The sequence below is a fragment of the Athalia rosae genome, chromosome 4, assembly GCF_917208135.1.
Source record: "Athalia rosae chromosome 4, iyAthRosa1.1, whole genome shotgun sequence".
Lineage (NCBI taxonomy): Eukaryota > Metazoa > Arthropoda > Insecta > Hymenoptera > Athaliidae > Athalia > Athalia rosae.
In genome coordinates, this window is record NC_064029.1 from 8,424,225 (window position 1) to 8,439,636 (window position 15,412).

The 15,412-nt window shown below is 44.0% G+C and overlaps 1 protein-coding gene across 8 annotated transcripts in view; it reads left to right on the forward strand.

Moving 5' to 3' along the window:
* Positions 1-15,412, forward strand: part of LOC105684468 (rho GTPase-activating protein 20-like) — a 143,693-nt gene that overhangs the window by 125,551 nt on the left and 2,730 nt on the right. For 7 of the 8 annotated variants that reach the window (XM_048654049.1, XM_048654050.1, XM_020851458.2 and 4 more), the window contains 6 exons: positions 10,398-10,583; positions 13,092-13,247; positions 13,350-13,567; positions 13,723-13,849; positions 14,139-14,800; positions 15,039-15,337. In XM_048654049.1, the coding sequence (XP_048510006.1) occupies positions 10,398-10,583; positions 13,092-13,247; positions 13,350-13,567; positions 13,723-13,849; positions 14,139-14,800; positions 15,039-15,337 (1,648 nt within the window). Of the gene's footprint in view, positions 1-8,210; positions 8,686-10,397; positions 10,584-13,091; positions 13,248-13,349; positions 13,568-13,722; positions 13,850-14,138; positions 14,801-15,038; positions 15,338-15,412 lie in introns of those variants that run through there. The other variant, XM_048654053.1, reaches the window with a different exon arrangement.

Consider the following 15,412-nt stretch of genomic DNA (forward strand, 5'->3'; position numbering starts at 1 on the left):
TGAGAAAAATCGTACACGTGTTACGTAAAGCCTGGGACGCGTGAGGTGTGCCGATCGGGCGTATGTGATACATTCCATTGCGGAGAAAATCTCTTTTTTTTTTTTGACATTTTTTCCTAATTGTTTGTTCGTCGTATTCGGAGGATTTACGTAACGTGTTCGGTTTGTCGCGCGAGGAAGAGTGACTGCTGTTTTACGTTTGTTTTGTTGGATCATCGCGTTTTGGAAATCGTAATTTTACCCCCCCCCCCCCCCCCCCCCAGATTTTACCGACGAGCCGGTTATATTATACTCGTTGGTCGCGAGCCTACGTTTCAATCGATTCAAACTTCTATCCATCGTAGTTGTAACCTCCGCGCGTAGTATATTCAGCTACTTAACATACGATAAAATCATTGGCTTCGACGTATTGCTAAACAGCGAAGATCAAACAGTTCTAAGAATTTATTCTCCTTCTATTTTTTTCCTCCTCCTCCTCCTCTTCTACTTCTTCTCGCAGTCGAAACGTAGCGTGTAGATAAACAGACCCTAGTTGGGTCGGCTGGTGCCACTTCTTTCGCCGTCAATATACGACACCGAGACCGGTGGTGAGTCAAGGTGGTCCCATTCACCAAATTCCTTTCTTTCATTGGCGCCAATTGCGCTTGAGCAACCAGCTGAACGATACCGCTTCTCAGCTATCCGAACGACCGTAGGAAGGACGCGACCGCGGGCGTCGTGGGCCTCAAGTTCCATTTTTAAATTTCGGAAGTCTCCTATCACGCGTTCGCAAGTCTACAGACGGTCTCGATCGGTTTTCGCCAATTTTCCAAAGTTATGCTGTTGAATTGTTGATCCTTAACTCGGAGAAAAAATATATAAATCAAAAAGAAGAAGAAAAAAGGAGGAGGTCAGACGAGAAAAAGAAGAGAATGAGATGGAAACGAAATAAAATATAAAATAAGAATAAAATGAAAATTAGGTAGTTGGCTCTCGAGGAACGCCTCGTTTAGCGGTAAATATCGTATACTATACATATAATACGCGTACGTACGCGTTCGTCTAGCTCAAGTTTTGGGTTAAGAATTTTAACGGCAGATTCAAAGTTCACGACACCTTTCCTCCCCACCATTTCATATTTATTCTCAAACTCGCGAGATCGGCAGCTTCTCATCGCCGCGTTACGTAAGTTATGGACCACCGTATTCGTATCGATTTTTGTGAATCTCGGCGTTTCGGGAAATGTCGACGATAAACGACCAATAATACCGCGCGATCCGGTCGTACCGAACGAAGAAAAAAAAAAAAAAAAAAAAATTAAAGGAAAAAGAACGCCTATCAATTTCAAATAAAATAAATGAAGTTTCTCGGACGTTTCTCGGTGCAGCACAGTTGTAGCTGAATGGCATTATCATTTATTACCAAGTGTCGAAGTATCATGTGTACCTGGACATACCATTGCCTAGCGCTGCTGTACGTCTGTGAATTTTATAATAACGTAGCGTTCGGTACTACGAAATATTGCCTTATACCTATAGTGGCGTGCAGCAGCGGTACGTACGTACGTACGTACGTACGCTCCTCGTACACGCTCGTATCGTACCTGTGTACCTACACCTATGCATATCGCGAACAAACTACGTGTATACGGTACTTTCTGCAGACAAACCTGGAATCTAAGCCAAGGCTCACGGGCCCCTTCGTAGAGAATTGCTCGCTGCCAGTTATGTATTCGATATATTTCAACGCGATGTAACGCTTTTGATGTAGTGCTATCGTACCTATCTTTCGTGGCACGTGTACGTTATGTATGTACGTACGTACCGTATACCATACGTCCGTAGAGACACGATTGTAATTTCTTTACAGGTATGGAATACCAACGGAGTGTTCAAACTCGAAGTTTATACGATATTCCTTCACCTCTCGCAACCCGACGACGGCAATGTAATACTTCCAGATTCACTTCCAACGTTACAATCCTCTCGCGATCAAAAAGAAAAAAAATTAAAAAAGAAAAAAAAAGAAATAAAGACAAATTCATAAACCCGATTTCGAAAGCCCGCTTCAAATTAACGACCAACGAAAATCGAAGACGTCCGAAATTTTACAGCTAAGAATCCGATAAGGCCGATCAATTGTCGCGCGTACATCGATATTCTATATAGCAGCTACATGATCCGAGTGTTTGGAGCAACGGGGGGCCAAACCGAGGTGTACAGTGGAAAAAAAGGGGCGCAAGGAACGCTACCCGATACCCGTCCCATAGCTCATCCTTACCACCTGCCAGCTTCGCTATCTCCTTTCCAAGTAAAGGGGGATCTCGAACATGCCTTCGGGTAACTACACAACGTCATCGACGGAAACGTGGAACGGCTACGATCGGACGGGTATGCGGTGTCCGCCGCGCAACGTATATTATCGGAAAATGAGATCTGCTATCGTCGCGAAATATAATTTTGCATTTATAAATTGCAACTTTACTCGTCCCGAGGCGTGTGTGACGCTCGGGACGGAACGTCCCGGACATATCGGGCGAAAAGAATACGGGACACCGTACCATGAGAAACGTTCGTATAATGCCGAAGAAATTTACCCGATGATTCGCTAATGACACTCGTTTGATATACGTTTGGTAATTATTTTATCTGCAATTTATTTTTTCTTCAATTTCTTACCGTTCTTTTTTTTCCTATCGCGAGGTATCGGTAATTGCCCCTCTTGTCAATTAGCACATTGAAATTGATAATGATAATTTAGTTACAACACGCCGATTAATAAGCGGGCTATTAATTGCCTCACTCACCTTTATGTTATACCGGATAAGCCGAGACAGCTGCCTCCGATCGATCGGGGCCTTCGTCGTGGGTCGTTTGGCAAGCGGATCGATTTGTCTTATGAGGTGGACCATTTCTCTTTTTTATCTCCCATATTTTTTTTTTTTCACCTCGCTTCTCAGACGTACGCGTACAAATTTCGACAAGCGGATTATTCTAATTGATCCATTTTTTTTTTCTTTTTTCTTTGCATTTCCGTTTCTAACCAGCTCCAAATTTTTACTTCATTTTATTCGCGAGAGGTGTATCGTGCCGGTATGCTAATTGGCCGGTAGTAGCTACGGTAGTGGAGTGAAAAAGTAGGAAACAAAAAAAAAAAACAAAATGAAGAATGATAACGATAAAAAATATTATTAATTGGTCCAACCGACAAAAATAATTTGCAAAAATTCTAGTCTACCGCTGGGTACGTAATTATAACTGTATTATGTATATAATCGTATAAAAACTATTGCGCAATTCATATATATTACACGCATGATAAATTTTTTCGGGGTATACGAGATGGCAGCTTTGATTACGAAAAGAGAGAAGACAAAAATTTTTTAATTTTTTTCAATTTTTTTTTTTCTTCATTTCAAATAAATAAATAATCCTTCATTCTCTCGCAGAGGCGCACACACGCGGTATTCATTCATTCGGTTGAAATTAGTCGGTCCGGAATCACGAAATGATGAATAAATTATCGTGGAAATCTTGGATCAGATGTATAAATCCTCCGTACGTACACGTATTCGTACAGGTGTAGCGCGTGTGCGCGTATAGGTAAGGTGATGAGAATCGAGCGAACGAATGCCGCGTGGTGTAAGAAAATCGTGGACGATCAGGTGTATTGTACATACACGTGTACACGTACACATATGTATACACCCGAGCACCGAATGTACAAGATCGTGCGTATGTCGCAACGAGACACCTGTTCGGTGTTACAAAACAACTCGCGTTGGTCGAACGAGCCTGTGAGGCGCGTATATTATACACCGGGCAGAAATGCCATGGCGCTCAGCGAAGTCCGACACGAAACTCGAGTTATAACCGAGAGAGTTAAGAACAAATTGAGTTATTGTTGCGTTGACCTGACTGGGCTCGGCCTTCTGCATTCTTATACTCGCATCCGTGCGTCTGTCTGTTAATTTATTGAGTTTTTTTTATTTTTTTTTCTTTCTTCCAACGAACATTTTGAAGAGGTCGCAGCCAATTGAGGAGAGAATGAAATTAGAGAAACTGTTCTTTTTTTTTTTTTTTTTGTTTTCGCAAAAAAGCCCGAGACTCGCGAGATATATCGCGCGCTGAGATCGTATGTAGAACCGTTCGTCGCGCGAAGCTGCGGGATCGTTAGGTGTCCCCCATGCAGGAAGAAACGACGTCATACCCTCGCAGGAGCGAGACAAACTTCTGGCCACTATATACTTTGACTATTCCGCTAACTACCGTGCAGCGCGGAGACACCTGCCAGGTTAAATAATCTCATAAGATCTGTTGCGGTACGCACACGATACAGCCACATCTTTCCTACCCAACTTACTACCTACCCATTTACCTAGCTATCCGGGACCAGATAGATCTGCATCGTTGGCCATTTCTTTCTGCTATAGTTATACGCAAGCTGAATAAAAGCGTCTCCTATAATTCTTCTAAGAGACACTCTCGCGCGTCGAGGAGTCCGGAACGTGCATAACGCGGAGGTTCTTTTACTTCTTTTTCTTTTCTTTTTCTTTTCTTTTACTCTTCTCTCTCGCGCCGATCCTGTAATCAGCGGGAGTCCCCGTATCCCGGGCATATATACCTGTATATACGTATACGTATACCTACCCGTGTGCACGGAGTGTCCTTTCCTTTTGTATTATCCGTTGACAATCTGGCGTATAATATCCAGGGACAAGAGACGGCTTTTGATGTGACGTCACCGCACACCTCACGTCGAGCCAGCGGTTACCACACGCCCATGCAGGAGTTATTAATTCTCAGATCTTATTTACGACGTAACTTATTATCATCTCGACGGTGCGGCGGGGCAAAGCCGCAGCGAGAAACCGGAGCACATACTACTTTTATACCATAGCTTGTAACGTCGTAGAGACCACCTCGCGTCTATATCCATGTTACATTACATGCTGCTTCCAATTCGTAGATTAACCGTAAATTCTAACGGAGATTTTGCTCCTGTCTCGCGTCCGACCGACTGCTTCCTATTCGCATCCTGAAAGCCGCAACGATCCTTTCTGCCGATCTGCGCGCCCGTTGCACCCGAGATCTGATTTGCCGATCGACTGTTTTATGGGACGGAAACCGATCGATAACGAAAACCCACCATCGCACCCCGCGCATCTTCGACGTCGTCTCGCGTGCCTCCAGATTTTTCATGGGATCGGTACGAATGTCGACGATTCGTTTTTTTTTTCTCATCATTTATCTGAATGATCCCGAAAGTTTGTTTCACCCGTTCGAAATTATATCGTCGGCATACCTATATTTACACCGATGCGGTGTCGTATGCGCTGATACGAGTGTGTATACCTTATACAGCAGCGAAGTGACGTATCGTGTTAAACTTGAGTGCAGCGCAATCCTGACGGAAGAGAAAGAATAAAAAAAAAAAGGGTTAACAAACGAAATGGAAAAAAGGAGGAGAAAGATGAGGAGGTGGTGGTGTAAGCTGACCTTGGAAGGTATCAGCTGGGTTATAAACTGTCAGCGGAGAACTTCCTGCCCGCGTACGAGACGATTATACGTATCCGAAGAGACGACTGCACTCTTCCTTCCACAGAGAGCGAGCGGTGTGTATCGCGACGAGCGGGAGTGTCGCGGTTACATATACCGAAGTATAACGGTGCTCACGTTCAACCGATCGACCGACGACCAGACACCTCCAGAGAGACGGACCGTCGCGCGTCGTCGCGTTACTTTTTGGACGATCGACCTTCGCCATTCACCATTCGCCATGATATACGTATTATACCTATGCAACAACATCGGACGGATGGATGGATGGATGGATGGCTGTGAAACAGCAACGTAAAAGCTCGTCGATACATCGGCGAACCGCGCGGAGACGCGCGACGGGGGGGGAACCCTAGGCCGGATTTGTAACGAGTGTAAAGCGAAATAAGAAGAGAAAAAAATAATGGGGAGACGGAGGAACGAGCGGCCGACGAGGTCGATACTTATCTCCAATTATGAAACGTCATGTCGCACTCGCTGTCACTACCGCTACTCTATACACTGCAAAATATTATATATCCGACGATATACGTATATTCGCTCTTGCAAATAGTACGTATTAAGTGGGTAGCAGAGATCATTATTCTCTTTGGTTTATTTACTCATCGTCGGTTCTTTTTTTTTTTTTCTTCTTCTCCCACTTTTCTTCTTTTTTTTTTTCATGCCCAATTGATTGATGGTGTATGGTGCTATAATGAGCGTTCGAGATTGGTCTCTCAGTTATAGACGAGGTAAATTTAAATTTCGAACCGTATAAGTAACGCAAGTTGTACGAACGTACTTTGCAATTGAGAATTCCTTCGGCGGATGCTTACGATATTCTAATTACCTCGAATATATATATATATGTATATATATACCCATTCGAAAAGATGTAAACTGCTATCGGATTACGAATCCGATATCGTCTCCACCGAGTAAGAAGGGGTCCTCTTAACTAATATCGAGGGATTTAAAAAAAATCCCCAAAAATCTCAACACACTCGCTTATAATTTCGTACCCAACGTTATTCAAATTTCAAAACGATATTTCCACGCTCGGATATCTCTCTCATCCGTATTAGTAATTATATGCAAAGTAGGCTTAGTGCCCTTTCACATTAGCTCGGTAACTTGGACATCGTCGTGATTGTGGTAACAAAACGTGCACGAAGAGAGGAGCTGGTACATCCCATCCTTATGGATCCCGTAAAGACGTAAAGACGCGTCTCTTCGTCCTCTTGTATTTCCGTTTTTCCTTTCTTTTTTTTTTTTCTCATCCAGCCCATTTTTCCTCTACACGTACGCGCGATCGTTCGGTACGATCTCCACACTCTGGTAAAAAAGAATAATTCATTCGGTCGTACGAATTTGCGGAACGATCGTTGTTGCGACGACGAAATTATGACGTCACGTCGCAACGCAACACCGAAGATACAACATCGTTTATTCGAACTTAAGGACGTCGTCTCGTTGAAACGGGCGATCTCTCTCTCGCAATAACGCATACCTACACCTACCTCCGCGTGAAATGTGAATTATGAATCGAACGCGGTGAAATATTTCACCTCGGGTTACGATATGGTGTGAGCGCGCTCGCGGAAATTTTTCAGCCGATGTGCATTCGCGTACGGTGTACGTTGTATACGCACAGTGTATTGAAATAACAACGATTGCGCTCCGACCGATTCTCGGAGGTTTAGCTTATAGAATTATATTTTCTGCTGCGTGCCTCGTAGCCGGTGGTGAAAGTGTGCGAACGGCGTACATAAGACAGACCCTGCGGTGAGAAAAATGAACGTGAGCTAAAAATCGTCTTATGCATTGTCGTCGCGGTTATACGATGGGAAACTCTGGGGGGGATAGAAAGGGGGATATAGAAATGTGAAGAAGATGGAAAAAGGAAAAAAAAAATTTTACCGAGGACCCGAGGATACAGCGACCGAGCGAGTCGGACTTCTTCTCCGCTCGGTTCGATCGTCGCGAGAAAGCTGGAAGGCGAAAAAAAAAAAACAAAACAAAACAACTTTCGACGTGAAAAAAATATTCTAAAAAAAACAAAAAAAATTCGCAACTCGACGCATCTGTGCAGCGAGTGCGCAGGATGTGATTTTATCAAAGATTGCACGCCGTCGATCTGTACCTATAACCGTCGATACATCCAACTACTGTGAACGGAACACGCACACACACGCGCGCGCGCGCGCGTCTCTCCGGCAGCTCTCAGTCTCATGTTAGAATTCCTGATCTCTTGCCGCGGGGCATTATACCTGGTCAGAGGTAGTTTCAACTTTATCCCGTTTCTACGCGCCAAATACGTACTCCTAGGTAAAATATCGAAAGAGTTTGTACGTCAACTTTCACGCACGCCGTATAATACGTACGACTTTTTATAATCCTAAGATCTGCACTCCAAATAGGATCACGTGGGGGTACAATAATGGTAAAACTATACAAACGTCGCGATACGGGTAGATCGTTTTCTTTTCTTTTCTTTTCTTTTCTTTTTTTCTTTCCTCTCCATTTATCGCGCACGAGTTCTTCGACGGGATGACGATTACGTTCGATGAACACCGCGAAAAATGTGACTCAACTTTTGGGAAGTAGAGAGAAGTCGTTTCGCGGAAGTCGCGGAAGTGTTTCGGTATATAACTCAAGCGTAGCGCCGGGATGCTGGGCAGTCGACAAAATGTAGTTCGTCAGATCGGCGGGTAGGGAGTCTCAGTTTTGCGGATGATTTGAAAATTAGGCCTTTGCCGAGATTCCGCGTCTCTGTAGAACATATAATACGTAGGTTGGATCGCCGCGTATCCCGCGTATATTTGTACAGTTATTCCGTGCACTCGCAGCCTAGAAAATTCTTGCGGTTTTTTTTGGTTGTTTTTTTTTTTTTTTTTTCTCGATCGGATTTAAATAACAACTCGCGTTATCCCGCGCTGCGGGATCGGCACAGATCGAAAGTAAACGATTGAATTCTTGTTGCGCGATTTTTTTTTTATTTCTAATATCCAATGAAATTTCCTCATCACGATTCTTCGGAGTTAATTGTTTTGGCTAATTTGAAATGAAAAAATTAAAAACCAGAAAAATGTTTACCAAGTACGTGAATATCGTGTTTGATAACGACGACGGTTACGTTTCCGACTCTCAAATTACCGGAATAGGACAGGTGAGTTCGTCGACGTTATGTAGATTAGTGCTTAACAAACGGGAAACAAAAAATAGATGGCCTATTTGCTGTTGTATTAATCCACGTAAGTTCTTCCTGTTGCGGCAGCCGCTATACTTCGTCCTTACACGAGGCTCGTTCTTATCGTGTCTGGTTTACCGCGGAGCCGGCGGAGCAACGGTATCCTAAAAATTTTTGACTATGTCGAGATTTTTGGAGAAGCCAACCGCCGATCTCGCCAATTCTTGTACGGGTGGTGCGTGTAACGAACATTCGAATTTTAATTATAAAATCCCAACGTGTGTACTCCAATAACCGCGACCGGTTTGATAAAACCTGTTCACGAAAAGCACGCGCTGTTCCGTTTTGTATATCGCATACGAACGATCCGCAACGTTCGCGGACGCTTACATATGTTAACCCGCGAATTGACCTTGGGGTGTCCGAAACTTGCGCTGCAACAACAAACCTCCGAAAATATCAAGTATTTATAGAAACATCGCGAATCTGAGATCGAACGAAAACCCCAACGATTTCCGAGCTCGCTCTGCGTGCTTACGTCATTGTTGTTACACTGCAAATGTACTAACTAAGATTACGCGCGCAGGTAAACGAGCTTTTTTCTATATTTTTTTGCCCTCTCTGATCCGGGTTATCGGGGGTATCTGACACAAAGCGATCGACGCGTGATTCAACCGTGTATGCATATATATATATAGTGAGAATCGAATGTACTTTGAGTGAATCAGGCATACGGTATGGCTTTTCAATGTTCAATATTTGAATTCAGTATCCGATGCTGAATGAATTTGATTCACCTTGTATCTGATTTCAAAACAAAATCGATAACGTCCGGTGCGAGGGTCTTTGTACTTCTGGCGCATAGCACGCGCATAGAACGTAGGTATACGTTCCTAGGATCCGTGTGAGATTCGCGATTCCGAATGCCGAAAAAAACAAATTTTTTACATCGGAAAGAAAAATGATGAATAGAAAAATAAAAAGAACAACGTCGATTCATTACACGCCGATCATTAGTCATTACCTACTCCCGTTTTTTGTTCACCGGTGTTTCCATTTCGAATATTTTTTTTTTTCTCACGTTTTTTGTCGAGCCTTAACAAGGCGACTCGGCCGCCGGTATTCGATCGGCTTTATAAATCCGTCGGAACGATATCACCTCGCTGAATTCGAAGCGTTACCTACACCACTCGTTATATTCCATCATTCATGTTCGCCACGATTGCTTCTAAGTTTATTAGATGAATCGCAAAAACCACATCGATTGCGGTTTTACGGTGGGTGAACAAAAATATATGTTACACGGACACCGGCAATCTACATGGACAGTACGTGGAACATTGTTCGGTATACACGTCTCGAGAATCCGATCCTTCAATCTGTCAATATAATCGAGTAGTTGCCCGTCGCTCATTACTTTGCAACTGACTTTTTTCAGTCATCTCCGATCTCGTTTTTGATCCATCATTAAAATAGAAAGGATCTTTTTTCTTGTTCTTCTTATTCACCTTTGTGTAATAACGCATCTAATTGCCGCTCGGCTCATGCCTCATCGCGTACACCGAATCGTGAAAATCTCACTTCAGCAGTCTCGATTTACTCAAGGAATTTAATTATTTTTGCATGTGAGACTGTGATTCGTCGTTCGAATATCTCTTACGTTCAACAACATTCTCTCATTTTGATTCCAGGTCCAAAGGCTCGCGGAATACGAGAGGTACCTCGGGCAAGAGGCTCGAAATGTCGTAGAAAACGGAGGCGGTGTGGGAAGCGGTGCAGTTCTGCAACGTGGTCAACTCGAGGGTGACCTACACCGAATCCAAGAACTTTTTCCCGGGGACAACCTACGTCTACACGAACGAGATGTTCTCACTACGGTAATTATTATCCCGCGTCGTAGCCGCGCAGATGTTGGTGTCTGGACTTTTACTTTTCCGTTCGAATTTATCGGCAAAGTTCAACCGCCTCCGCTTCGCGCGAATCGCAACTTCATGGAAATGTCAATGGCCACCGCCGCATCTGCCGCTGTAGCTCGAGTCGGAGAAGGGGCAAAGAGAAAAAAATCCCCCGATTAATTCACCGCACTCTATCCCTTTTGGAAAGGAACTTCGAAATCGTATACGATAATAATGCAATTAGCATAATTTAAACTCTACGCGGATAACGCGGCGCACGTGCTCGATGCACGCATCTGTCAGATTTTCTTTTATTATACTACGTATGTCCCAACATCCCTGTGGGTCCTTTTCGAAGTAACATCGTCGGCTGTTACGAAACCCTTTTGTCGTCGTCGTAGTCGTCGTGTCCCCAACGTACGAATAGATACGGATACACGAATGGAGGACACGTTTATCGCACGCATCGTGTAATACTCTGGACCAAATGTGCCAACTAATCTTTCTAATGGTTCGTAATCCACGGCGTATAACCTATCCCGACAATAACCCGTGTAACGCCCAATATGCAAATTTATTACACACTGCTCTTTGTACGTACGCGTTTATATTTTAACCCACGCGGTTTTTCTCAGGGACAATGGCAGGCGCATCTTTTTCAACTGCAGTTACACGCGACCCCCGGCATTCGACGTAGTGTGTATACGAGACACGCGGCTCGTGGCCTCGTTTACCAATTTCCTCATTGTCTTCCTATGTTTAAAAGTAATCGGTTTTCAGCCCATTCATTTTTATCCTCGTGTCGATCGCGGCCTCCTCACATCCGGTGGAGTATTCAGACAAACGCACGATACATATGGCGTGTCGAATTCCGCATGCACCTAATCTCCTCGACAAGCTTTGTTTAATTATCCAGGGTTTTTCTATTTCGCGATGCTACAATCGTCAATTTTACTGGGAAAAACCGCGCCGTTCCGTCGCAATAACGTGTCGACGAGGTGTGCTAAAATATAACCGGTGCAACACCGTTCGACTGCGTGTATTCGATATCTTGACCTCTCGGTCGGTATTGCCTTTCAAACCTCAACGATCCCAGTTTCTAAGATGTAGTTCGATGTGTCTGAATTATTTTCACTCGTTTATTTTCCTTTTTTCCACTACGATCCCATTATACCTTGCAATAATAGTTGACCGAGTATTGAGTTGGAATTTATAATAGCCGATCCGAGCAGTCGATGAAAAAATCAAGAATATCTGCACGTGCGGCGTGTCAAAGGTGTCTTGGCGAGATAATAAAACCGACGAAAAAAAGATTGGGATAAAAATAAAATTAACGCCAATTTGCCGTTGAGAAATTGCCGACGGAATTCCTGCAGACTCACTTATTGTATACCGCTGCTGTTCGGGCTGCCGCTACCAGCAATACGGCGCAGCCAATGGATCATTTTGCGGGAAAGTATAACGAAGTGAGTGGGAAATAGGGGCAAACTAATACCGCTATGATATCCCATTGCAAGGTATACCGAGCAAACTCTTGTCTTCGGTCGTAAAAAAAAACGAAAAAACTTTCGAAGAGAATAATGAAATTGTACCTTTGCCATACGATCGATAGAGTGTACGGTATCGCAAACTAGAGAAGATCGCGGTTTCTCGCTCTAGAGATAAGACCCACCATGTAATGATTTTACCCCGAGCATGCCATCGTCGGGGAAAAAGATATTGCACTGCAATCCGAGCTAAGGAGGTTAACGATCCAACGAATATTTTTCACTCTTCCGAACTGCTCGCAAACGGTTTTTCGCTTCGCGAATTTTTCTCCCAGATTTTTCTATTTCGAGATCGGTAATTTACGGAAATCTCTTACAGCTGCGTTACTGTTGAGAAATTACATCGTATAAATTTTATGTACCCTACCTACTGATAGTAAAACGCGAGCTAAATGAGTTCGATTCGGTTGTGGTATAAACCTACGAATAAAAGGTCACACCCGCCCTCATTTGCAGAGGAAATTTATTGTGCTTATTCGTTGACCATAACTTTTATCATCAACGTTCTACAATAGCCACGAATGATTGGAATCTGGAAATTGGATTTTATTCCAGGGTCGATACGAACGCGAACCTCTAACAACGCGATCAACTTTCGATTTTCAGTAAAATTGGCAAAGCTTTACCATTTTTTTAATCTTTTTTTTTTTATCTTTTGCAATATATAACCACTCATTTTGCGAGATTCACCGCACGTACGTACGGCGAAGGAGAAAAAGCATCGGAAAACTTTCTACTCGAGGAAATAAGGAGATACATATATATATAATACTTATCTGTCTGCGAACGCGTAACAAGTATAATGGAATCTGAATCATTCCGGATCTCGATGTAAGATTTTTTCAAGCTCTCATTCATTGCAGCGGGCGTGGTACTTGAACTAATCGTAAGACGGATGAAAACTTTTTCTCATCTGATCTGAGGTATTAATTTTTTTTCACAGAAAATGAAAAGCTTAATACGTAAAAGAAGTAACGGAAATACGGGACGACTGACCAGGGTACTTTCACAAAAATGCCTGAACTCAACGAACGGGACATCCGCCCCAAAGTCGCCACCGAGAACCTTCCTACTCGAAACCCCTGTACAATTCACCACCGTAAGTATTATTCTAAATACGAATACGGTAGACGTCCGTTAATTCGGGCTCGCCCGTCCCACTTTTTTGAAAAGATTTCAATTCATTTTTAAACTTTTAAAGGGAATGCAGTCCCAGGAGAGACACCTGTTCCTCTTTTCGGATCTCCTTCTGATCGCGAAAGCGCGAAGTGGCGGAAACTTCAAATTGAAGCAATCAGTACGTATGAGCGAACTCTGGTTAACGGCAGGGCACATCGAAGATGTTGCAGAGTCAAATAAATCACAAGATACGAGCTTCGTCCTCGGATGGCCAACGACGAACGTCGTTGCGACCTTCATGTGAGTTTCGATAAAATATCCCATGCCATTAATTTTCACGGTATACTCGTGTAATGCATTTCCGTAAGAAAATTTAGTGTCTTCGCATACCCGATTACCTGATCAATCCGTGTCGTAACGAATAGCCACTTATCATTCATCTTTTAACTCCCCAGGACCGCAGCGGCGAGAGATTTGTGGTGGGGACGGCTTACGGATCTCGTAAGAGAGGAGAGCATGAAGGAGCCACCAGACACAAACATTCAAGTAATTTACCACGACAGCGACGCGAACACGGAATATGTAAGCACTGCTTCTTCTTCGTCTGAGTTCTTCTTCTTTTTCTTCGTCGCTTAACGTGAAGACACATTTTTATTTCCCTCGGGTCACGCCACTCACCTCTGACGCATCCGTTCGTTCGAAGGGCGAGCTTTAAGCCGGAAACTTTTTTTTCTTTTTGCTTTTTTTTTTTTCTCATCCATTTTGTGTCCCCTCTTTCGGTCGCGGGATTTAAAGCCCGTGGAATATAAAGTCCATTCTACGGTAAACCTAATCCCAATCGCATTTACATCGGAAATTTATCCTCTCGCAGACCAAGACGATAATGGTTGGTCCAGAGATGACCGCAAGCGCGTGTGTCAATCTGGCAACGCGATTACTGGACCTCCAGGGCCCCTTCCAACTCTGGGCGAGGACGTCATCCGACGAGTCTCCCTACCCGCTGATCGGACACGAAAGACCCTTCGCCATAAAACTATCGAATCTGCGGCACACGATATCAGCTGAGGAAGGCTTCGACCTCGAACACTGTAACAAGAGCGGCCACGACAACTGCCATTTCATATTGAGACCCGTACTGAAGTCACCGATAAAGAAAAACAAGTCCAAAATCTCTGGACTTCTGAGGAGGTCGCTATCACTGAATCCCAGTATTTTCGGGGTGAACCTTTCGAGGCTCGATGAAAATGGCCTGCCGAAACCCGTCCTCGTAATGCTTCAGCAACTCTTTGCCAAGGGACCCTTCACCCAAGGCATATTCCGGAAGTCGGCTAACGTCAGAATAGTAAGAGAACTAAGGGACCAAATCGAATCTACGGGAGATCCGAGTTGCCTCGAAGACGCCCCCGTCATAGCGGTCGCGGCACTCCTCAAGGACTTCTTAAGGTCACTGCCCGATCCCCTCCTGACGTCACACCTTTTTCCGCTGTGGATGGCAAGTCTTGACACTGCGAATTCTGTACAAACTATAAAAAGGTGAATTATTCGTTCAGAAATTTTCTACATAAATATCTACTTATGCAAATCTCCGAGTTTATATCGCGGTGGAAGTTCAATATCGTAAACCGTACACGTATGGTATTACCGTTGCGACGTTCGCCGATCGCGCAATAATTAACGCATATTTTTCAGTCTATGGGAATATATCACTTTCGTTACAATATCCTCCGTCGAGCTAAGCGGTTGATTTAATAGACGATTTTATACCTTGCAGCATCCTCGACCGACTACCCAAGGCGAATTACACGCTGCTCTCGCACCTGATCTGCGTGTTACATCACGTCGCGAGAAGATCTAAACACAATTTAATGTGCGCCAGTAACCTGGGCGTATGCTGCGGTCCAAGTTTACTCTGGTCCTCGAGCCCGTCCGTTAATCAGAGTAGAGCTATACCAGCTTTAACCGAAATGCTCATACGACACTGCGAAACGTTATTCGGCGAGAGCGTCACTCAACTTCTCGGCGAAGAGAGGAGCGACAGCGGCGCGGAGGAGAGCACGGATAGCCTACACTGTGAGTCTAATTTTCCTATTCCCAAGTATTTTCATTTTTCCAATAATTCTGTTAGAATCGAAGGTCTTCAATGCA